The following is a 23,907-nucleotide window of genomic DNA, read 5'->3' as shown; positions in this document are numbered from 1 at the left end:
TGATACATATATTAAACATAAAAGCCAGGGACCAAGTTTTTAAGAGAGAAAGTAGTGAATTAAAATGCTACGAAAATAAGGGCATGCGCCGACCGAGGCTCGAACCTGTGACTCCGGATTTGACACCACCGCCTAGCGATAACGCACCAAGCGAAATTAACCTCTAGACCATCGGAATGTCCAAAAAACATTCTTCTGATCCAGAGTCATTTCGCCCGTATGTAAATTACTACCCCAGTGCTTATTTCTGAGTATTTTATTATGTTTTGCTTTTGTATTTGAAGATTATGGTCAGTGTTTTATGTATAATTGCTACTTTTACATATATTTGTGGATAGCTTTGATCGGATGTCTTATAATATTTCTTATATTTCTATATATAAGTCCTTATAGCTGCTAAAGTCTGGCTGTGTAGAAAGAATCAACTCAAATCACTTTCTCAGTCAATTTATTTTTCGTGTTATTTTAAGATAAAAGACCTAATTAGATTCTGTAGGCTCATCAGTTATGATACTGTTGTGGGCTAATCTAATCTGACTTCGACTATGTATCAATTATTACTTCTCATTAGCCACAGAACATTACAAAATAGAAATATAGTTGATAACTAGATTCACGTGTATACAATGGCACTTTATTTCTCACTGGGAAATCCGTCCAGTCTACCTAAAACGTCGCTATCTCTAACTACTATTTAAAACACAGCCTACTTCTAACATAACGCCATGTTAGTCTCTTGTTTGTCTAAGTCTACTAAGTCATTAGTCTGTCTTACTACGTCATTAGTCTGTCTGACTACGTCATTAGTCTGTCTGACTACGTCATTAGTCTGTCTGACTACGTCACTTCTTTTACCGTCGCTAAAACAATACACAATATATTTGTCTAACAAAACTAACCTACTCTCTAATCTAGTACATAACAATATGTTCAGTCTTGAGCATCCATTTCCGTATTTTTTTTTTCAAACAAACTTTTGGTGTCATACTTACGTTAACAACGCCAAGTGCTTATTTAAATTTATTGTTTTTATCTCATTTGTTTTTCACATATTTTTTTTTAAGTCAGTTATTGCCCTTTAATTTAAAGTGATTTAATTCTGTTCTAAACCTAGCGTCCTTCTTTTAACCTGCCGAGAGCGAATAGGAAAAAGTAAGAAGAGATGATTAACGTTCAGGATTTGTATCTATGCTTTTTAATAAAAGTAGCTTTAGCCAACGACCTACTCGGGTCTAATGGGGCTGTCGTCGAGGCTAGTACTTTATGTAATATCAGGGCCTGCCTTGGGCCGATTTCATATATTGATCCGATTGGAGCCCGCGCCTGGCAGGGGTCCCGCAATTTACATTAAGCACATCGCTGTTAGTCATGGCTCTTGTCACGTGCTTTTAAAGATGCAGGACGTAAAGAGTTAATATATTTACTGTAGGCCTATCGTACGATCGACGTAACTTTAATTAACCCACTGGCTTCTATCGCGATTGAGTAACTTCCTATGCGTGTTGTATAAAATATGTTGGCATAATGATCTAATTAATAGTAGTTTTTCTTATTGTAAACAAACTTAAAAAAGGTTCCTTGCAAGTATCCATTAAATTGTGCCCAGCATTTTGTAAGGCCGGAGTTTATATCATTAAGGAAATCCTCAGGCGTTATCCTCTTTGGGGAAGAACCTATTATTAAACTATATACGAGGCCCATGCAACCATTGCTGTCAAATAATTAATGGGGCCTTCTTTTTTAGTATTTAAATCAGTGACACAGCGTCTTGTCAGCGTATTGTCAGACACTATTTGCAACTTTCAAAATATCTCTGGCTCTGAACGTCAAATCCATCTGCATTTTATATATGATATGATTAACCAATATTAAAATGTATGTTTGGATATCAATTTCTACACTTAACTTAAAATAAAAATATAGAAGAAAACTATAGTTTTAAAAAGAAAGCTTATTTTAAGTGTAATAGCATTAATAAGTTTGAACTAAGAAGGGGGGGGGGGAGTATCTCAGTGAAGGCTACCATGGTAGCTTTCTAAATGTATTTTTTTTAAAGCTGTGCAAATTGAATTCGAACTCGAGCGCTCAAACATCCTCAAGCAAATACACTAACCACTGTGCCAGCGAAGTGCTTATGAAAATGGAAGATTTCATAGCTATCTTTATGTTAGTTTAAAGCTTTTAGGCGACAAAGTATAAAGGGAACTACAACACCATCCGGAAAATCAGTGCGGCTTTAGGCAATGTATAGGCACGGTCGACATGATCTGTGCAGTCCGATAATTTCAGAAGAAATGGCTACCTATAAAAGGTGCTCGAGCCTCCACACCCGAATCGAGCAGCACGGAAAACCTTCTCCCAGATATCCCCCCTCCACACTAATCCACAAATATGATTGGACCATAGTGCTCTGAGCATGTTGTAAGCATGAAAGTAGCGCTATATAAAAGCTATAATTATTATTATTAAACGTATAGAGCAAAATTAATTAATTACCAATAGTTAATGTGGCCAGGATGTCAAATGTAGCATCCCCCCTGCTCTAAAGAGTATGTTTAATAAATGTGTGAATTCTAGGATTCATTTGTATTGTTTCTTTCTGTTAAAAGATACCATCATCATGGTGCCGTTCTATTTGAGCGTGGCACTGAGCTGTCTTCTTGCTGTCTATGTCAATGCAGGTAACTTAAAATTGTTAATTGATTACAAAATATGAAAGCTAAGTGAATAAATTGATATTGTCATTAACAAAATCATCTAGGCTGCTATCCACGCAGAAGGCTGAGGAGGTGGTGGGTGGCTTCCAATGGGGCGAGACGGCTTAAGCTGGTCGATCTATTTTTACCCTTTACCTTTACCTATTCCTTAGTCTGTTGGACCGTTGGGGCACCAAGCAGGATTTGTCGACCGTCTTTCTCCATTCCTCCCTGCCTTTTGCCTTGTTTATCGATCTATAGCAGGCCTATAACAAAGTAGGGAATTCGGATTTGATGCTAAAGCTAATGAACACAGGTGTAGGTTGTCACATGCTTGGTAAGTTCCGAAATGTCATCACGGAACTAACGCGTTGTGGTTAGCAAGCGTCGAGGAGCAGAGGTCGACACTCGATTGTACAGTCTTCCTTGTGTACATAAAAGACTTACCTGGCCTACTAAAATGATGAAATCTATTGTTTTCGGGCGACATAGTGTTGCTGGAGTCATGGAGGGACCGTTAACAACTCATGGACATCCTCCAGAAGGCATTGACAACGGCATAATGTTTCATCACATTTAGTCGCCACTTCATAGAGGACGACGAAACAGTGGACCATATTCTTTATGTCGCGTTCTGTACAAAAACAGTTGACCACATTCTTTATGTCGCGTTCTGTACAAAAACAGTTGACCACATTCTTTATGTCGCGTTCTGCACAAAAACAGTGGGCCACATTCTTTATGTCGCGTTCTGCACAAAAACAGTGGACCACATTCTTTATGTCGCGTTCTGCACAAAAACAGTGGGCCACATTCTTTATGTCGCGTTCTGCACAAAAACAGTGGGCCACATTCTTTATGTCGCGTTCTGCACAAAAACAGTGGGCCACATTCTTTATGTCGCGTTCTGCACAAAAACAGTGGGCCACATTCTTTATGTCGCGTTCTGCACAAAAACAGTGGGCCACATTCTTTATGTCGCGTTCTGCACAAAAACAGTGGGCCACATTCTTTATGTCGCGTTCTGCACAAAAACAGTGGGCCACATTCTTTATGTCGCGTTCTGCACAAAAACAGTGGGCTTCTGCACAAAGGACGAAGGGAAAAAGACATGAGAGAAAGAGAAAGAGAAGGATATAAAGAGAGGGAGAGAGAGAGAGAGAAAGAGTACAGGTCAGAATTTGGCAACGAGGCTTTTCTTCTAGGTGGACTAGGTGACCTTTACACTGACTGCCCGCTTTCTTTCACGCGCTCTAAGGAAGTAATTCTCATGATCAGCTGATTCAGCTGATAGATAGATAGATAGATAGATAGATAGATAGATAGATAGATAGATAGATAGATATGTGTATTATTGTGTATATTGTTTTCTTTTTTTCTAGAAACAACCAACTGTGTAAAGCAAGCTGATATTCTATTCATAGTCGACGCCTCTGGAAGTATTGGGGATGAAAACTTTGAAAAAGTCCGAAATTTTCTTGCTGACTTTTCAAGGCAGTACCAAGTTGGCAATAACTTAACCCACTTTAGTGAAATTATCTTTAGCAGCCCACCAAATATCAACATTGTGTTTGGCTTTAACAAGTATCTGACCAACACAGAACTAAGTGAGGTAACTTGAGTCGCTTTATAGTTGTCAATGAGTCTTTTCGGCGTGTTTGTATTGTCTCAATATATTTTGATGAAATGGGGCGTGGAGGCTGAGTGGTTAAGCGCTTGGCTTTCGAACCTGGGGTACTGGGATCGAATCTCGTTGAAGACTGGAATTTTTAGGGCGCCTCTGAGTTCACCCAACTTTATTGGGTGCCTGACTTTAGTTGTGGGAAAGTAAAGGAGGCCGGTGGTTGTGCTGACCACATGACACCCTGCTCGTTAACCGTTGGTCAAAGAAACAGAGAGGGTAACTTTACTTCATATTCTGATGAAACTGCGAGAAACTCTATCGCTAATGAGGGGTTGTAATGGCTTTGGGGGGGGGGGGGGATTGAACCGGTGACCTCACTAGTTTGGGTGTGGGCGTGAACCGATGACGTCACTAGTTTGGGTGTGGGCGTGAACCGGTGATGTCATTGTGTTCGGTGTGGGCGTGAACCGGTGACGTCACTAGGTTGGGTGTGGGCGTGAACCGGTGACGTCACTAGGTTGGGTGTGGGTATGAACCGGTGACGTCACTAGGTTGGGTGTGGGTATAAACCGGTGACGTCACTAGGTTGGGTGTGGCTGTGAACCGGTGACGTCACTAGGTTGGGTGTGGGTATGAACCGGTGACGTCACTAGGTTGGGTGTGGCTGTGAACCGGTGACGTCACTAGGTTGGGTGTCTCCCAGTTCCGTCATATCATGGTGTCACCTTCCATTCCAGCACCCATAAAAAATTCACGCTGGTTTGTTTTCTTTTGTTAAATCACAATACATTAACCTACTTACTAATCTTCTTTGTTATATAATACAGACGTCACTTCAAAGAAGAAGATGATTACGTCATACGCGTCATGCATCTAGTAACGCATGTTAACCAATGACTTAAATTCTGCCAAGTCACTGGTTTTCCTGGCTGGCTCAGGCAACCCATTCCATGCTCTAATAGCACTAGGGAAGAAGGAGTATTTGTCCTAGCATATGGGATGAGGAATGTGCCTTTATCTTTGTGTCTTTCTGAGTATTTTATTAGATTCTGTTTTTGTATTTGAAGATTATGGCTCAGTTTGTTATGTTTAATTGCAACATTCATTAATAGTAGCACGAATGTAAAATGATTGTCGATTATATTTTCTAATTTCGCTGTGTATCAATAATTATGACATGTATTAAAATGTAAGATAATACCAAATACAAGCCGTCTTAACATCATCATATTTCTGTATATTTTAATGTGGTTTAAATAATCACTATTGAGAGTATTAAATTTGTCTTCAAGGCACTACTTAGAACTCCGTATCCAAGCGGTGAGACCTACACAGCGCAGGCCCTGAATTTAGCTCGTACTTCTGCATTCACGTCTGCTAATGGTGCCAGGACTGATGTTCCGAAGATTGCAGTGGTTTTGACTGACGGCAAATCAACTTACCGTAAGATTGTTTTATTTATTTTTTAAAATTTATATTCATTTGCACAAAAAAAAATATTTTTAAATCGGCAGTAGGTGTCCACCATTAGAAAAAAAAAACGGTATGAGGCCGGAAAAAACAAAGAGAGGTATGAAGACTAAAAAGAGGCTTACGCCTAAAAAAAAAGGCAAAGGCCCATAAAGAATTCAATATTAATTGGAAACAATAAAATCGGCGGTAAGTGTCCACCAAACAAAGCTGTATTTGGCTGAAAAACAAAACAAATACAGGCTATCAAACAGACTTAAGCCCCAAAAAATATTAAAAATTCAAATGTCCCAGGCTACGTTTGGTAAATTAGGGCATCATGCTTTTGTGTCCTTGACTATAGAGTCGTACTAACCACATGATTACATATCATAACTTGTTTATGTGACATGTTTGTTTAGCTAATGATACGTCCAGAGAGGCTGAAGACTTAAAAAAATCAGGTGCTGTTGTATTAGCCATTGGTGTGAGCCAGAGAATCAGTCCGGAGGAGCTGGACACTATTGCCACATTGCCTTCCTATGTGTTCCATGTGGACGACTTCGCTGGCCTTCAAAGTATTATAAATAATGTCTCCAAGACAGTCTGCACGGGTGAGGATTTTTTAATTGTTTAATTTTATTTTTTTTACAAGCTGAAATCAACTCTATTTGTCTGTCTGTTTGTCTGTCTGGTAAAAAAATGGAAACCTTTATTTCTCACACAACAATTCTCGGATCAAGTTAAAAATATTACAAAGTTAGTCATTGGCGAAGACAATATATGAAAAAAAAAATCAATTGTATACGTGTTATTAATTATTATGTTTGATATCAACAAGTGAAATTAATCCTTTAGTATTCTCAGATATGGTTAAACGGTTGTACACTGTATTCCTCCCTCACCCATAATTGGATGAAGTTGAAACTTGACACGTACGGTTTATTGTACCTTACAAACTATGAATCAATTTAGAAGTCTAAACAAACTATCAATAAATTAATGGTTATTATTTTTTTTTTCGATATCGAAAAAGGGAAATAACGTCTACGGTAATATAGTTGTAAATTTAGTGTTCTTTCCCTTTAAATAAGCTTTTTTTTACTTTTTAAAAATTTCATATTGTTCTTTCTTAATCCCATTCACTTCCACTGATGTATCTTACAAATAAAGGACGTTCCTCTTTAAGAAAAGATTATTATTCCCTATCTTTTCCGTATCTCTATGTTAATCTAGAAGTGTATGTTAATAAGAAACTTTAATCTGGCTAAGTTAATGCTCCGACAAACCCAGATAACCTGTTTCCTCTTTAACGGCACAAGTGAAGAGTTAGGAGCACTTGTAGAACTCTATCCTGGAATATGGAATCAAAAGAAATGAGCTTTTATCTTCGTCATTACCCGTAGTCTCTTTGCATTTAAAAGTAGCAATTCAGTGTTGTTTGTATAATTGCTTGTTTACTTTTTATTTGTCTGTCTCCCTCAGTCCATCTCTTTTACTCGTTCTGCCTCTTCCTCTCTCTTTTTACTCCTCTCTCTATTTTGTCTGTATTTTTTCTTTCTCATTCTCTTTCTTTATTTCTTCTTTTACTCTCTCTTTCTTCTCCTTTCTCTTTTCATGTGTAATGTTAAGACAATGAATAAAAAACTACAATTTAAGAAAGTTACGAATCAAATTTCGTCAGTTATCCAGTGAATTTTGGTTTTGGTCTATATTTAGTTGTAGCACAAAAGGCTGAGTCCAGTTGCGTAAGTCTCTACAGGTGTCTGGGTAGAAGAGACGGTGATTACCCAGCATGTTCTCCCGAATGTCAGGAAGGCTACTATTACAGCTGCGTAAATGGCTACGCCTATCAGCGGTAAGTGAATTGAGGACTTTGAGGATGGCTGCCTGGTCGTGCGGTTTGCGCGCTGGACTGTCGTTTGGATTTATCGATGGTCCCGGGTTCAAACCCTGCCCGCTCCCATCCCCCGTCGTCCTGCGGGAGGTTTGGACTAGGAAGTAAACTATCTTCAACTCTGAAGGAACATCCGAAACATGTAAAACATTTTACAAACATTTTTACACAAATTAGTGCGTTCGAGTGCCGAGGTTTAATCAGAAAGAGATTAGTTCCATTTCTATATTGAAAATCGCCTACGAAAGCGAATGTGACTAATAAAATGAAACGAAAAAAAAACTACAGATAAAGCTACGTGTTTGTCCTGCTATAAATAGTTGTTTTTTTTTCTTATGCGCTATCGTTTTTTTCTAAGGTTGCAAGGCCGGCCCTAGAAATAGCGTGGCCCTATTCTAAACGGACTACGCTGGGATCAGTCTTGGTAGAGATAAAGATAATAAGTAAAAATTAAGATTTTGTATTATAAAATAAATTTGTCTTTGCAATTTAATTAATTTTAGACTGGTTACAAAATCACTATCAAATTATTTTACGAAGCTTGCGTGTCTTATAGTATATCATCAGAATTCAGTTTCCTACATATATACGCCCAATAGCAAGAAATGCCAAAATGTCCTTTCGATTTATATATGGTAAAATTGGCTTAGATCGATGAACTTATAATACTTTCATAGAGTTGGTCAACTTTTTTTTTTAAGTTTGTTTTAGGGCTACGATACATACGTTACGGTTCCAATTAGTACCCAAGGAACATTTAAGCCAAGTTTTATCAAGATTGGTCAAACGGTTTTGCTTTCTATACGGGACATACATACATACATACATACATACATACATACATACATTCATACATACATACATACATACATACATACATACATACATACTTACATACATACATACATACATACATACATACATACATACATACATACATACATACATACATACATACGCCTTACTTTCTACTTTATATTATAGATATCCATGTTATTTCGTTTTAAATAAGTCCCTGATATTCTTAAATATTTCCAAGATAGCTCGATAAAGCCATCAAAACATTAATTGTATTTTAAGGTCTCAATCTGGTAGTAGCCTGAACCGGGGAAGTCTCGTTGTAACAATTACGATTTTTTTTTTCAAATTAACAGACCTTGCGCACTTGGTAAGTATGTCGACAGTAACAACGAATACTACACTGCCTTAATGGTCTACGACCCTGCAACTAAAAAATGTCAGCTTACATCATCCTACTGCCCCAGAAAGACTCCCAAACCTTATGTGGCACCAAACCTACCTACTGCAGGTATGTCAATTTTAACTCTACTTTTTTTTAAATTTGTTCTCACCCACCAGATACGAATGATAGAATGATTCAGTGCCCGGGTTCAAATTTTCAAGTTATGAAAACTATAATTTTATATTGGATATAACTGATATTGTTTTGTAAACTGACACATCCAAGTTTTTGTCATAAAGACTGACACATCCAAGTTTTTGTCATAAAGACTGACACATCCAAGTTTTTTTTCATGACGACTGACACATCCAAGTTTTTGTCATAAAGACTGACACATCCAAGTTTTTGTCATGACGACTGACACATTTAAGTTTTTGTCATGACGACTGACACATCCAAGTTTTTGTCATAAAGACTGACACATCCAAGTTTTTGTCATGACGACTGACACATCCAAGTTTTTGTCATAAAGACTGACACATCCAAGTTTTGTCATGACGACTGACACATCCAAGTTTTTGTCATAAAGACTGACACATCCAAGTTTTTGTCATGACGACTGACACATCCAAGTTTTTGTCATAAAGACTGACACATCCAAGTTTTTGTCATGACGACTGACACATCCAAGTTTTTGTCATAAAGACTGACACATCCAAGTTTTTGTCATGACGACTGACACATCCAAGTTTTTGTCATAAAGACTGACACATCCAAGTTTTTGTCATAAAGACTGACACATCCAAGTTTTTGTCATAAAGACTGACACATCCAAGTTTTTGTCATGACGACTGACACATCATTTTAAAAAATCAATTTTTCAAAAGTTGCATTTATGTTACAATAATATAAATAACCTATGACTCTTTTATTTAGAAATAACTATAGCCATACAACCGGTTCAAACTTGATCTCGAAGCGTTTTTCTATTCAAATCCGATTGGATATCATTTATTTAGAAATAAACCATGTGAATTGGTAGCTTCCGGCATTTTTGTTTTTATTAATGCCAAGGTGAACTGTTAAACAATGATAACAATAGAATCGACAAGTCATAAGATGCTATCTTTACCGAAACGGTATTTGAAACCAAAATGTCACGTTAAGAGCTTGCATGTTAACTGGTATCATATGGATGCCGAGATGGCTTCCAAAGAATTAAGTAACATGTTCCTATTTTATGAAAACTAATATGGATTGCGAAGCTGAAGATGACAAGGAAATCTACGATCGCGGGGCGGTAGCCCAACTTCCCACCCTTAGGGCCGCTACTGCTTTCATGAGACAGTGCTATTGCAACAGACACAGTTGGTTTTGTCATGGCAACTGACACCATCTAAATTCTTTTTCGACAATAATGACTCTTTAATAACACCTGATCATGACAACTCATACCTCTGGGCTTAGCCACAGCAAAGTAAATTTATCATTATAATGTTTAGAGTTTTATTTTTAAATTTCTTAACCCAAATATAACGTCTGTAATGTCTCTTATTTGAGATAGCTATCTACCTTAATAATTGTAATGTGTATCCTAGCTCCAAAGTCAAGACCCACAGAGTGTATTCAATACAATTGTAAGAACAAAGAAGACAATGACTACCCAGCTTGTATTCCCGAGTGCCAGCAAGGTTATTTTTACAGTTGTGTGAATGAATTCGCCTACAAGAGGTAAAGGGAGCATATCGTAGTTGTAATACTTCGTCTTTAGTACATTTTACGCTTTTGTATTGGACTTTGATTACGCAGTTAAACTCTGCAGCAAATGCTTCAAGCACGTGCAGGTCTGTTAAAAATTTACACTTTAACTATTAACATTCAGCCGCAGAAACAGATGACCTAAATATTATATTGAAATATCACACTTTTTCTTAACACCGAGAGAAAAGCATAAGGCTTTATCGTCTCTTTATGTAGGTCACATCCGTAGACCATATCCTCTTTGAATGCCCCTCCCTAATCCACCTTAGGCAGACCCTACTTCCACTACAGCCCAACATAAACAACATCCTGTACGTCAGTGCTGAACAACTGAAGAAAACCGCACACTTTTTTTCCTTGGCACAGTCTGCAAAAGAGCTCACAGCTCAGCAGCACTAAAGCTGGCTAGAAGAAGAAGAAGAAGAATGTAGGTCACATCTGGGGTTGCTCGTCACGGGAAATACTTCATTCCTTATTAATCTTCGGTTTCGAAGACAAGCCTTATTATTATCTATAGACTCAAACAACAAGTTTATTTAATGCTTGTGCCTAACAGTTAAAACTTGTTGTCTCAACAGAGAATGCGCCCTCGGTTGGTTTATAGATGCCAACAACAAACCCTATACAGAAAGACTCATCTACGACCCTGCCAAGGGAAGCTGTGAGTATGACGTGCCTTCATGTCCACGAGATCAAAATAGTGGCCCCTTAATCGATACCAATCCGACACAGAAGACTCCAACAGCCACAGGTATGTTAGCAACAGAGGTGTGATTGTGTTTGTTTCTACAAAGCTTTTATAAACTTACTCTGTCTGTCTGTCTGTTTGTCTGGTAAAACGTTTTAGCGTCGAAACAAGCAATGCAAAAAAGTCAATAGCAGTCAATGTGCTTTGTTAATAATTATTCGCTGTCCCTATAGAGCCTTATGCCCAACTTTCTTGCATTTGATCTTGTCGCAATACTACTATTTTGTATTTTGTCACGTCACAATTCATGTCGGGTTCATCATATGTTTTTTAGGAATGCGTCGCGTAGTTCTACTTTAGTTACACGACACATTTACAAAACAAACAATCTGTAATGACACAATTGTAAAAGGGTATAATGTAGGCCCAGAGACATAAATAAATATAGACTGGAAAAAGGAAATAACTTCATGTAACTTGAAAACGTGTATATCTATTGTTGTCGGATTTCCGAATTCTGAAAAGTTGCATGATCTTCAGTCTTAGAGATTAAACAAAACTACACTGCTGTATAATAAAGTACACAAAATTGCAAGTCACAAATTTTCGTTTCATAAAACTCTTTTATCGGCCAGTCTATATTTATTTATGTCTATGGGTGTGAATAATCGTTGATTTCCTTAATGACGGTACATGAAAAAGTTAGAATGAAAATAGCTTCGATAAGATTATCGGCGAGAGACCCATATCAGTAATGCTTAGGATAAGCCGTGTTTGCTAGATCTAACGACAGTTGACCGTGTCCTGCTTTTGTGAATAAGTTATTTTCTTTGAAAGTGGCCTTATTCGATTCATCTGTTGATTTTGCTGCGCATATTAAATAATCAGTTTAGTAATGTATAAAGTAATTAAAACTCGCGACTAAGTAGGTAATATATTCAACCATCAACATCTCAAATCACAGCAGACACACAGCATCTCAACATATCTATTATTATACGTTCTATAAAATTGTACATTATAATAGTTACTATCCGGATATGACCCGCGGTCTGCGGGCCTTAGTTTGGGTATTATTGATCTAATGGATTGAATTTAGATCTATGTTTAACAAGGAGAAAGCTCCTTTCACATTTATTTTAATGTTGCCACGAAAATAAAAAAGGAGCATGAGAATGGGTTTTACCTTTTCAGCTGATATATTAGTATCAACTATAAAATACTGAGATAACGGGTTTACCCGATTTTTTAAAAAAGATTCGATCTGTAATAGAGATACAAATAGATATGTTTTGTTTCATTTTAGGGCCCCTCTGGTTTTTGGGAGGGGATAGTAAACATACACTACTGTCTCCGCACTGATCTAAGGAACACTTATGCCAAATTTTATCAAGATTGGTCAATCGGTTTTGATTTTTATTCGGGACATTAATACATATACATAAATACTCCTTACTTTCAATTTTATATATTGGATTACAAGTCACAACTATGACATTTTGTGGTTTTTTTTTTTACATTTTCTACTAGAATCCTGTGTGAGAGATAAAAGCTGTGAAGGATTTAAGGATGGCTTCTATCCACCCTGTGATGCTGAATGTTGCAATGCTCAATATTATGAATGCAGTAATCACAAAACGATGGAACTGTGAGAAATAACTTTTTTTTTTCAAGCTTCTATCAACTCACTCTGTCTGTCTGTCTGTCTGTCTGGTAAAAAGTATGTGTGAGCTATTTCTACTACATGCATTCTCGGATCAAATTGAAACTTCGCAAAGTTATTCATTGGCGTAGAGAAGACATGAATCAATGACAAATTATTACTGTTGATATAGCTAAATTTATATGTTTAATCCCCTTAAATAATTGTTAACGCTTATTTCTCCCACACGCATTCTACGGTCAAGTTGATACTTTAAGCAATTATTGATTGTACCTAACAAAACATGATATGAAAATTTGATATCAAATACCAAATACGGCCCATGCAGTACAAGTCTGGCCCGCCCAAAGACCGCAGTCCGCGTTTAAATTTTAGATCAAGCTTGACTACTAAAGAGTCCCAAGCCTGAGTCACTAAAACAAGAGAAATATAACTTCCTTGTGATTGCCACTCAACATGACTATGAGGACTATGATAACTATGACGACAATGATGTGTATGATGACTATGATGTCTATGATGTATATGATGACTAAGATGACTATGATGACTATGACGACAATGACGACAATGATGACTATGATGTATATGATGACTATGATGTCTATGATGTCTATGATGACTATGATGTATATGATGACTATGATGACTATGATGACTATGATGTCTATGATGACTATGACGACTATGATGACAATGCTGACTATGATGACTATGATGTATATGATGACTATAATGTCTATGATGACTATGATGACTATGACGACAATGATGTCTATGATGATTATAACGACAATGACAACAATGATGACAATGACAACAATGATGACGATGACGACAATGATGACAAGAAGACTATGATGTGTATGATGACTATGGTGTCTATGATGACTATGATGACTATGATGACTAAGATGACTATGACGACTATGATGTCTATGATGACTATGATGTGTATGATGACTATGGTGTCTATGATGACTATGATGACTATGATGACTAAGATAACTATGACGACTATGATGAATATGATGTCTATAATGACTATGATGTATATGATGACTATGATGTTTATGATGACTTTGACGACTATGATGACTATGACGACTATGCTGACTATGATGTCTATGATGACTATGATGTCTATGATGACAATGATGTCTATGATGACTATGATGTCTATGATGACTATGATGTTTATGATGTTTATGATGACTATGATGTCTATGATGACTATGATGTATATGATGACTATGATGTTTATGATGACTTTGACGACTATGATGACTATGACGACTATGCTGACTATGATGTCTATGATGACTATGATGTCTATGATGACAATGATGTCTATGATGTCTATGATGACTATGATGTCTATGATGTCTATGATGACTTTGACGACTATGATGACTATGACGACTATGCTGACTATGATGTCTATGATGACAATGATGTCTATGATGACTATGATGTCTATGATGACTATGATGACTTGGAAAAATTGAAGAAAGTAGCAAAATATTTAAATTACCCAATCATCTTCACCTATCTGTTAGCCCGTTGAACAGTTATTGCGACACACAAGATCTGTTGACCACCGTTCTCCATTCTCCTCTATCTTGCATCAATTAGGTATTAAGAAAAGAAATAATCGCTCTATAAGTTGTATAAAATATTTTTCATATTTATAACTTTTCATAATTTTATTAAATGTATGCGACTAATTATTAAATCACTCCACAGAGAATGTAATTTTGGTTGGTTTCTGGATGCTAATAATCAGCGCTACATAGAGAAACTTATCTACGACCCCATCAGGAAAACTTGTGAATACAGCGCCCCTTCATGTTCAAGAGGTCAAATTCCTGCCCCCGAACTACCCGCCACAACGACAACAACACCAGAGCCTACAACTACCACAGGTATCTACGCAATAGTACACAACTAACATATACATTTTAAAAAATGAGGCACAGAAGACTAATATATTGACTAGGTCAGATATTAATTTTTTTGCAATAACTATTTAACTCATAATTTCATGGAAACTGGATTGACACTAAAACCTGGTTACGGATCTCAAAAACGGCTCTAACGATTTTCCTAGAAATGACAGTTGCTGTATATCGTTGAAAAAAATTATTACTAGCTTGTTGGTAACAAGGAAAACTCTAGTTTGACCGTTTTAATTTTTCAAATTAAAAAAAAATTAAATTTGGCTAGAGAAAATATTTATCTTGATCGGACCATATGTCTTCGCTCTTCGGGTATATCCGAATATATGTTATTATTCATTCAGGAGTTTAATCATTTAATAGATCAATACTCAAAACATTTGGCTCATCATCTTCTAAATCTAGATATAAAGGCATTCTCCTGACAAGTACAGCTCATTATTCATCAATGTAGCAAAGCCCCGACGCCAAAAGCGTTTTCTTGCTTTTTTCACTGCAGAAACGCATTCTCCTGACAAGTACAGCTCATTCTTCATAATGTAGTTCGGGGCGAAGCCCCGACGCCAAAAGCGTTTTCTTGCTTTTTTCACTGCAGAAACGCATTCTCCTGACAAGTACAGCTCATTATTCATCAATGGAGTTCGGGGCGAAGCCCCGACGCCAAAAGCGTTTTCTTGCATTCTTCTCTGCAGAAACGCATTCTCCTGACATCTACAACTCATTACTCATAAATGGAGTTCGGGGCGAAGCCCCGACGCCAAAAGCGTTTTCTTGCATTCTTCACTGCAGAAACGCATTCTCCTGACCTGAAGCTCATTATTCATACTATTAAAAAACGACCTTTCGAATAATGTTGTACTTGAAAAATATTCTAATTTGAATTTATAGGCCCATAATACATTGCAAATAAAACCGATTTGTTCCTTGAAAAGATAGGATACCCCACGTATTTAGATTTTTGCTTTGAGGATCGCTGCCGAAAAAAAACTTATTCGATAAATAGTATTTAAGAAAACTATAGCATAAATTGTGAGTAATAGTCCCAAATTTATTTAGCTAGAAAAATATCAGATTGAGTAAAGGTTGGGAAAAGGCGACTATGAAAATGTTATTTGAGTTTAGAACTCATCTCAATCATGACTCTTATACTGAAAAATTTCGTTTGAATTCTAACTTTTCCAATGCAAAGTCTTTCTTAAAATACTTATGATAACTTCATGTGAAATTACAAAAACTCTGTCTGGAAATGGGAATGGCGGTAGAGTGAAAACGATTAATCCTCGCTCCTTTACTAATTTCTGCTAAAGATTGCATTTGTCATTAAAGAATAGGTATGGGGCGACTCGATATAAGAATTTAATTTATAGTATATATAAATTATATTAGTGACAGATTTTTTAAATTTTGTAATTTCTTAACTATTATACAAAAAGAAAAAGTATTGATTTGTCCGATGGGGGAAATGCGATTGCATGTATCGCCCCTCCCACCTGGTACAACCCTTTTTCATTTAAATTTACTAATGATACAATTTGAGTGTGGTACGACATATTTACAATGGGTCACATATCAATACGTAGTTTATATTATATAGATATTCAACTAATTTTATTCACAAACTATGATTCTCCACAAAAATAGGACCGCCCCCCCCAGCACTCAGAGGGCTAGAGTGGGGAGGGCAGTACATGCAATCGCCCCCCCCCCCTCACCCCACCGAATCGGCCAAAATACCAGAAAGGGAGCGACATAATATAAAATGTATATATTAATTCAACTAATTTTGTTCACAAACTATGATTTCTCCATAAAAACGGACCGCCCCCCCCCACTCAAAGGGTTTAGGTGGGAAGGTGGGAAGGGCAGAAGAGGTATTCGTCCCCCTTCCCCCACCAATCGGCAAACAGGGAACGACATAATATAAAGATCGGTTAAAATATCAATAACAAATTACAAGGATATAGATATTTAATTGATTTTGTTAGCAGGCTGACATTTCTACCAAAAAATTGGACCGCCCCCCCCCACTCGAAAGTGTAGGGGGGGGGGGCGGGATTGATACCATAGCCCCCTCCCGACCCCACCAAATCGGCCAACATACTAGAGGGGGGGCGAAATAATCTAAAAATAGGTTGAAATATAAATAATTAGTATATATTTTTAACATAAGTAATAAATTCGTATACAAATTGTGTGAATCCTATACTAAAGTTCGTCCGCCCTCCCCCCTCGGGGGGGGGGGGGAAGATCGGCCGAGTGGGGGGGGCGATCGCCCCTACCGCCCCCCCCCCTGGATCCGCCAGTGTCTGTAAGTTGTATAAAGGAGATATAGTCCATTTAAAAAAGAATCTATTTCCAAGTTTTTCTTGCTTTAGCTGCTTATGTGTTATTTATGTGTTATTTATGTGTTATTTATCATTTTAGTCTCTACACTAAAAATATATAAAAAATTGTAATTGAAGTCAAATCATCACTTCATAAAACAACAAAGGATATATAATTAATGTTGATGTTCTATAAGTTGCACTTATCATTAACCTTTGAACTCAAACTCAAGTCGTATTGGCAGTTGCATAAAGGAGGTGGTGTTTTTTTTAAAGTATTTCTAATGCTGTTCTTATTTCCTTGTATCGTAAAGAGGGCCCGTGTGTGGTAGAAGACAATTGTGAACAATTCAAGGATGGTGTCTTCCCCCCTTGTGGCGCTGGATGTAACAATATACATTATTATGAATGCCGCAATTATAAAGCGTACTATCGGTAAGAATGCTTTTTTTTTCAATTCCTCTTATTAGCTTGCAAATTCATGGGTTGAATCAATCAGGAACCTGGATATACCTGAGATGAACCCCTATTGAAAATTCAGAGCAGGAAGGACTCAATCCTCCCGTAGTGCTCTGGCAAGAAACTGGGGCTTTCGGCTTAATGCCTCGTAGCTACCATTCAAGTCGAGTGACTGCTCAAACACGCCCCCCCCCCCTTAGCTCTCGGAGCTGGGGACACTCGCTCCACAGTGACGGCATCGGGAATCATAGTTCGGCCGGAACCGGGTTAAAATGCTTGTTCTGACCTCCTTAACCGCCACCACGGATAGTCGCGATCTGGGTGACGCATACGCTGCCAGACACTATGTGCTTTGTCGGATTCCTGCCAGGACTTTAACCACTTCTCATGAATGAGGGCTCGGATTTCCGCCGTTACTTGAATATACAGAAATCACTAAAGCGGCTTTAACCATTTTTCTAAAATGGTTTATTTAGGAAAATAAAATGAAAACTCTTTTTTCAAATATAATAATCTTTGAAATGAAAATTGGTCTATTTTGAACACACGTCAGTGGGGAATTCCCGCATGAACTCTGCAGAGAGATAAATTAATTATTATTATTATAGCTTTTATATAGCGCTACTTTCATGCTTATAGCATGCTCAGAGCGCTTTTTGGTCCAATCTCATTTGTGGACCAGTGGGGGGTAGGGGGTATCTAGGAGTTGGTTTTCCGTGCTGCCTTTAGGCGCTCAGCAAACACAACTCTGCCTGAGTCGGGTGTCGAACCTCGAGCCCCCTTCTAGGTAGCCTAGTCAAGCCAAGTTCTAGCGCACTTAGCCTCTCGAAGAAATAGACGATATAGATATAGAGCATTTTGGAATAGAGCAAGTTGGAATCATTTGATGGGATAATTAATTAATTTGTGACAATATACATATTTATATAATAATTATGCAATTTTATTTATACATTTTATCAAAACCCAATATCAATACTGTATATATTGAGAGTGAAGTAATGGCTTTTACAAAGAGTCCTCAGCTTCATAAAAGATAAAAAAAAATGTAAAACTTTTTTGATGTCATTAGAACAGTGGGAGGTAAGGTGGCTGAGGGGATCACAGGTTCGAAATCTGATAAAAGATGGGATTGTGGGATTGTTATTTCGGGATCTTTAGGGCGCCCACCTTTATATATTGGGTAAGAAAAAACGGTTGAGAGTTATGCTGGACATATGACACCCTCGTTAACCGTAGGCCACAGAAACAGATGGCCTTTACATCTGCCTTATAGATCGTAAGGTCTGAAAGGGAAACTTGACTTCATTAACAAGGACTTAGGGATTAAATCTTTCTTGTTCTTGTTAAAAAAATTGTATTTGTGAATTTTCCCTTTACCCTTTCTCTCCTAATCAATGATACCATCATTGATTTTGACCTCATTAAATTAAATTAATGTTTAATTTTTTAAACTTGACTTTGAATTATATAAAAAGAGCATGCATTTCCCTTTAATTCTATACCAAATAAAACATTTTCTGATAACAAACAACAAAGCTATTGAAGCCCAATCATATCAAGGGGTAGTGAAATAGTAATGAGCGAAATGAAGAATTCCTTCAAAACGTGGATAAATAATTACGGAGAGAAAGAGTTAAAGCTGAGAATTTATAGGAAATTAAACCATATTCATTAGCAATAAGTGCTTATCAAATACCGGATCCAGTTCAAGGGATATGTTTCAAGCAAATAATTAATAGTATGTACATGGGCGTAGCCAGGATTTTTTTTCGGGGGGGGGGGGTTGGGGGGGATTTTTTTCTCCCCCCTCCCCCCCCCCCTCGCGAAAAAAAATATTTGTATGTATGTGTGTGTGTGTTTTCATAATCTTTATTACATTCTGACCCTTCATTCTTTTGGAACACGTTTATTGTGCCCTAGAATAGGTTCTTCCTGGAGTTAGTGAAAAAATTGTTGACTCCCCGCCATTGCCATCAAGGGGCTCTGGGGGAGCTCTAGGAGCTCACCCTAGAGCGGGGCGGAGCCCCGCCGCCAAGCACTATTTCTGGCATAGAATGTCAACAAAATGCATATTCTGAGGTATCTACGGTGCATTAAAAAGTCTTATTTCAAAAATGTATGTGCTATTTTTACTGACTAAGACCCTGCCGCGCCGTTCGGCGCATTTGCCGTCAAGCTGTTTCCACAAAAATCTGTCACTGGTAATTTCTGAAGCCTCTTCCCACCTGCTCCGAGGACCTCCATGAATGTGTGGCCCCAAGTTTTACTAGGATGTCATCGCAACTCTTATTATGCGTAATTTAATTTGTCGGAGAACATGTCCCTCAAACCTCTTGCGACGCTCTGTCACAATTTTACTAAGGGGTCGACTCCCAGTTCGGCATAGGATTTCATTGACTTAGACCCGATCTCAATAACTAACTCCTAAAATCTGTCTTAGCCATCTTTGTTGAGCCACATTTAGTGTTTTTCAATTTCGGCAGATGACTATTCACTGCACTTTATTAATGGAGCCCCGCCACTGGTAGAAATGTAACCTCTCTTGGATACGCTCTTGGAATTTGGCAAATGTAGTTTGCTTTAAATTTGATATCGAAAAATGAAGTTTTATCGTCAAAATCATCTGTTAGAGGTTTTAAACTAAAAATCTCAGGACTTCGTTGTAGTTTTTTAAATTCAAAACCCCATTTAGCTACGATCATAGAATTTGGTAACTGTAGTTAGCTTTAGAGTAATATTGAAATAGAGGTTTTCCACCTCAAAACACTCTGTAGGGGGATTTTAAACTCAAAACCATCTGGAGGAAAGGAGTTTAAACTCAAAACCCCCAATTCGCTTGGCTACGCTCAAATAATTTTAGTGTGTAATTTGCTTTTTTTATATTGAAGAGGTATTTTTTAGCATCAAACCCTTGTGAAGGGTGGATATGAACTCAAAACCCCTTTTGGCAACGCTCATAGCATTTTGAGTGCGTAATTTGCTTTTTTTTTTTACATTGATGATGTATTTTTTAACTTCAAATCCCGCTGGCGGGGGGTTTAAACTCAAAACCCATATGGCTACGCTCTTAAATTTTAGAGTGTGTAATTAGCTTTTTTTTTTTATTGAAGATGTATTTTTTAGCTTCAAACTCCACTGGAGGGGAGTTTAAACTTAAAACTGAGTCAAAACCCATTTAGCTACGCTCAGAACATTTGGAGTGCATAATTTTTTATTTTTTTTTCCATATTGACGAGGGGGTTTATCGTAAATTTTGGAAGGGGGTTTTAAAATCAAAATCTTCCTTAACTGTGCACTTGGAATTTGGGGATTATCGTTTGCATTTTTTGTGTGTTTTGTTTTATAGAAGAGAGGGATTTAACTGCAAAAACCCCTGGTAGGGGGTTTCAAACTCAAAACCCCTGGTAGGAGGTTTTAAACTCAAAACCCCCTGTTAGGGGTTTTAAACTCAAAACCCCTTGGTAGGGGTTTTAAACTCTAAACCCCCTGTTAGGGGTTTTAAACTCAAAACCCCCTGGTAGGGGTTTTAAACTCTAAACCCCCTGGTAGTGGTTTTAAACTCAAAACCCCTTTAGCTGTGCTGGGGCAAGTGATAGTTTAATATTAAAATCTCACCTAAAATTAACAAAATCAAAGCAAAAAAAAAATTCACAAAATACCGTCTCCCCCCCCCCCCGTGGTAGGGGGTTTCAAACTCAAAACCCCCTGTTAGGGGATTTCAAGCTCAAAACCCCATGGTAGGGGTTTTAAACTCAAAACTCCTTTGGCTGCTCTGGGGCAAGTGATGGTTTAGTATTAAAATCTTACATAAAATAAAGAAAATCAAAGCAAAAAATCAGTCACTAAAGTCCGTCTCCCCCCCCCCCCCCCGCTCGGGGGATTTCATTTCGGGGGGGGTCAAACCCCCCCCCCCCCCCTGACTACGCCCATGAGTATGTACATTATTAGTTCCAAGTCACATAAGATACTACGTGAAAGATAGTCGCTTAGTTCTATCGATAACATTGACAAGATGGGCTTATACGTTGATACCTTATACACAAAAACTAAGCCCCAATTTACAGTATTGTTATTAGAGGTCACGCCAAAGTGCGCGAGCCGGAAGATGAAAGCTGGACAGGTTAGATGACTTTGTGTGTAAGGAAAAAAATGTTTATTGTAAAATTCAAAATCTCAAGGACCTTGGGGTATATTGAACTAAAGCAACTAATTTAGGAATATTTAGAGAAAGAAAGGAGTTCAAAATAGAAGTTATAGAAACTTGAAGCAAATATTTGAAATGGTGTAAACAATACAGAAAGGTCTTTGTGCATGAATATATACAGCTAGCTTTACGGGTATTTGTTTCCATTTATATTCAGCGTTCAGTATTTTGTAACATAAAAAAAGTAAAGTTTTCACTTCAGATCTTACGATCTATGAGGCAGGAGATGTTAAGGTCATGTTTCCATAGCCAACGAACAGGGTGTCTTGTGGTTATCACAACGACAAACCGCCTTTACTTTCCCAAACTAAAGGCAAGTACCCATTGTAGATGGGTGGACTCAGGGGCACTCTAAAAATCCCGAAATTCATAATCCAAATTTTCACCGTGATTCGAACCCTGGACCCCAAGTTCGGAAGCCAAGCGCTGAACCACTCAGCCACAGCGCTTCATTAGTATTCTGTAACGATGGATAATTATTGATCGTCAGTATCTTCCTTGTACTTTGTAAATTCAATAAAAATAGTATTTGGTATTCAAATTATTTTTATATTTGTACGAGTGGTTTGTATTTTGTTGCTATTTCATCGCTGTATTATTTGTTTATTGAATTGATTTTAAAAGCATATTTACTCTGTTTATTCAGTGTGTAAGTAGAGACATAATGGTACTTACAAAATTGTGGATCAACTTGTGTATGACATGTCATTTGGTGAAACAATCCTACAGTCCTTACATTAGATTTATATTTATAATAAATTAATGTTTATTTCTTTAAAGTTTTTTAATTTCTTTTTCCCACAGTACCTGCAACATTGGTCAAGTTTATAACCCTAGCCAAAAGAAATGTGTCCCTCAAACAAGTGCCTGTTAAATCTTGTACTGTAAAACCAAATCATAAAGACGTTGCAAAAAAAATGTTTATAAAATTTATTTTACGCATTTGTTTGGAATAGACTACTTCACCATAAAAATTAACACTTCATATATTTCACTTTATGTCTTAAGAAATAGACAACAAATGAATAAGTATACAATTTCAACATTCAACCACTATTAAACAATTTTATGTTTTGTTTGTGTGTGTCTTTTTGAGTTGTTGTTTTTTTGTGGCCTCCAAAAGGGGAAAAGACGCTATTAGTTTTGTGTGGCCTGTCTGTCCGTCTGTTCGTACGTCCTTCCGTCCATCCCGTTTATATCTCAGAAACTAGAAGAGAAAATGAAAATCGGACATCATGATATTTTAGAACATTCAAAGTTCTGATCCAACGGCTACTTTTTCTTTTCCGAAAATGAACCATCTAATTTTTTAAAATTATATATGCAAGCGGATTTTTCAAAAAATTACACCACTTTCAAATGAAACACTTCAGGGGATGTAAACCCTTTCTAAAATGTTTATGGACTACTTCACTACTAACTCATGCTTCATTCATAGATTCGCGCATCGGTACAAAAAATTTACATAGAAGGTGACAATGGTAATAGTGTCAATGGTTCATAATAAAATATATTTTTCATTTATTAACTAACTCATTGAATAGAATACTGATTTAAATGTTGTATTAAAAAGAATTTTGATTACGAACTTAGTTTTAGTTGTAATTTTCAAAAATAACGAACTACTTTTAAAGCGCGCAGTTTTGACATATCCTCGTCATAAGAGCCTACACTTGACAGTCTAAATATGACTAAATAGAGTGCAAATCTAGATATATTTATAATAAATTTATTAATAATTTTAACAAAATGTTAATTATTAAGGCGATAACTTAACTTCTGACAGCTAAGGGGTGCAGATGTATTTGTTTTGTAAACAATAATATCACTTTATGAAATGAATCGGATACGAACAGCATAGTACACCATTAGTAGTGGCATTACCTGGTAACAAAAGGCCGGAGGATATTCCAGCTACCCGTCGCCTCAGCGTGGCCCTCCGGTGGAAACATCCAGAGGTGGATCTGGACAGGCTAAGAACGAGTAGCGAACCAGGCC

At 37.2% G+C, this 23,907-nt stretch overlaps 1 protein-coding gene across 1 annotated transcript in view; it reads left to right on the top strand.

Annotated features, from left to right (window-relative positions):
* The window catches only part of LOC106065892 (von Willebrand factor A domain-containing protein 2-like), a 23,499-nt gene extending 510 nt beyond the window's left edge, over nt 1-22,989 (top strand). Inside the window, exons 2-13 of the mRNA XM_056010960.1 lie at nt 2,609-2,681; nt 4,079-4,308; nt 5,613-5,763; nt 6,192-6,383; nt 7,489-7,627; nt 8,821-8,975; nt 10,448-10,580; nt 11,189-11,361; nt 12,829-12,946; nt 14,708-14,886; nt 17,558-17,678; nt 22,714-22,989. Of these exons, the coding sequence (XP_055866935.1) occupies nt 2,621-2,681; nt 4,079-4,308; nt 5,613-5,763; nt 6,192-6,383; nt 7,489-7,627; nt 8,821-8,975; nt 10,448-10,580; nt 11,189-11,361; nt 12,829-12,946; nt 14,708-14,886; nt 17,558-17,678; nt 22,714-22,783 (1,722 nt within the window). The 5' untranslated portion in view covers nt 2,609-2,620 and the 3' untranslated portion in view covers nt 22,784-22,989. The remainder of the gene's footprint in view (nt 1-2,608; nt 2,682-4,078; nt 4,309-5,612; nt 5,764-6,191; nt 6,384-7,488; nt 7,628-8,820; nt 8,976-10,447; nt 10,581-11,188; nt 11,362-12,828; nt 12,947-14,707; nt 14,887-17,557; nt 17,679-22,713) is intronic.
* The last annotated feature ends 918 nt before the right edge of the window (nt 22,990-23,907 follow it).

This window comes from Biomphalaria glabrata, chromosome 14 (assembly GCF_947242115.1).
Source record: "Biomphalaria glabrata chromosome 14, xgBioGlab47.1, whole genome shotgun sequence".
Lineage (NCBI taxonomy): Eukaryota > Metazoa > Mollusca > Gastropoda > Planorbidae > Biomphalaria > Biomphalaria glabrata.
This window is presented reverse-complemented; position numbering and strand designations above follow the sequence as displayed.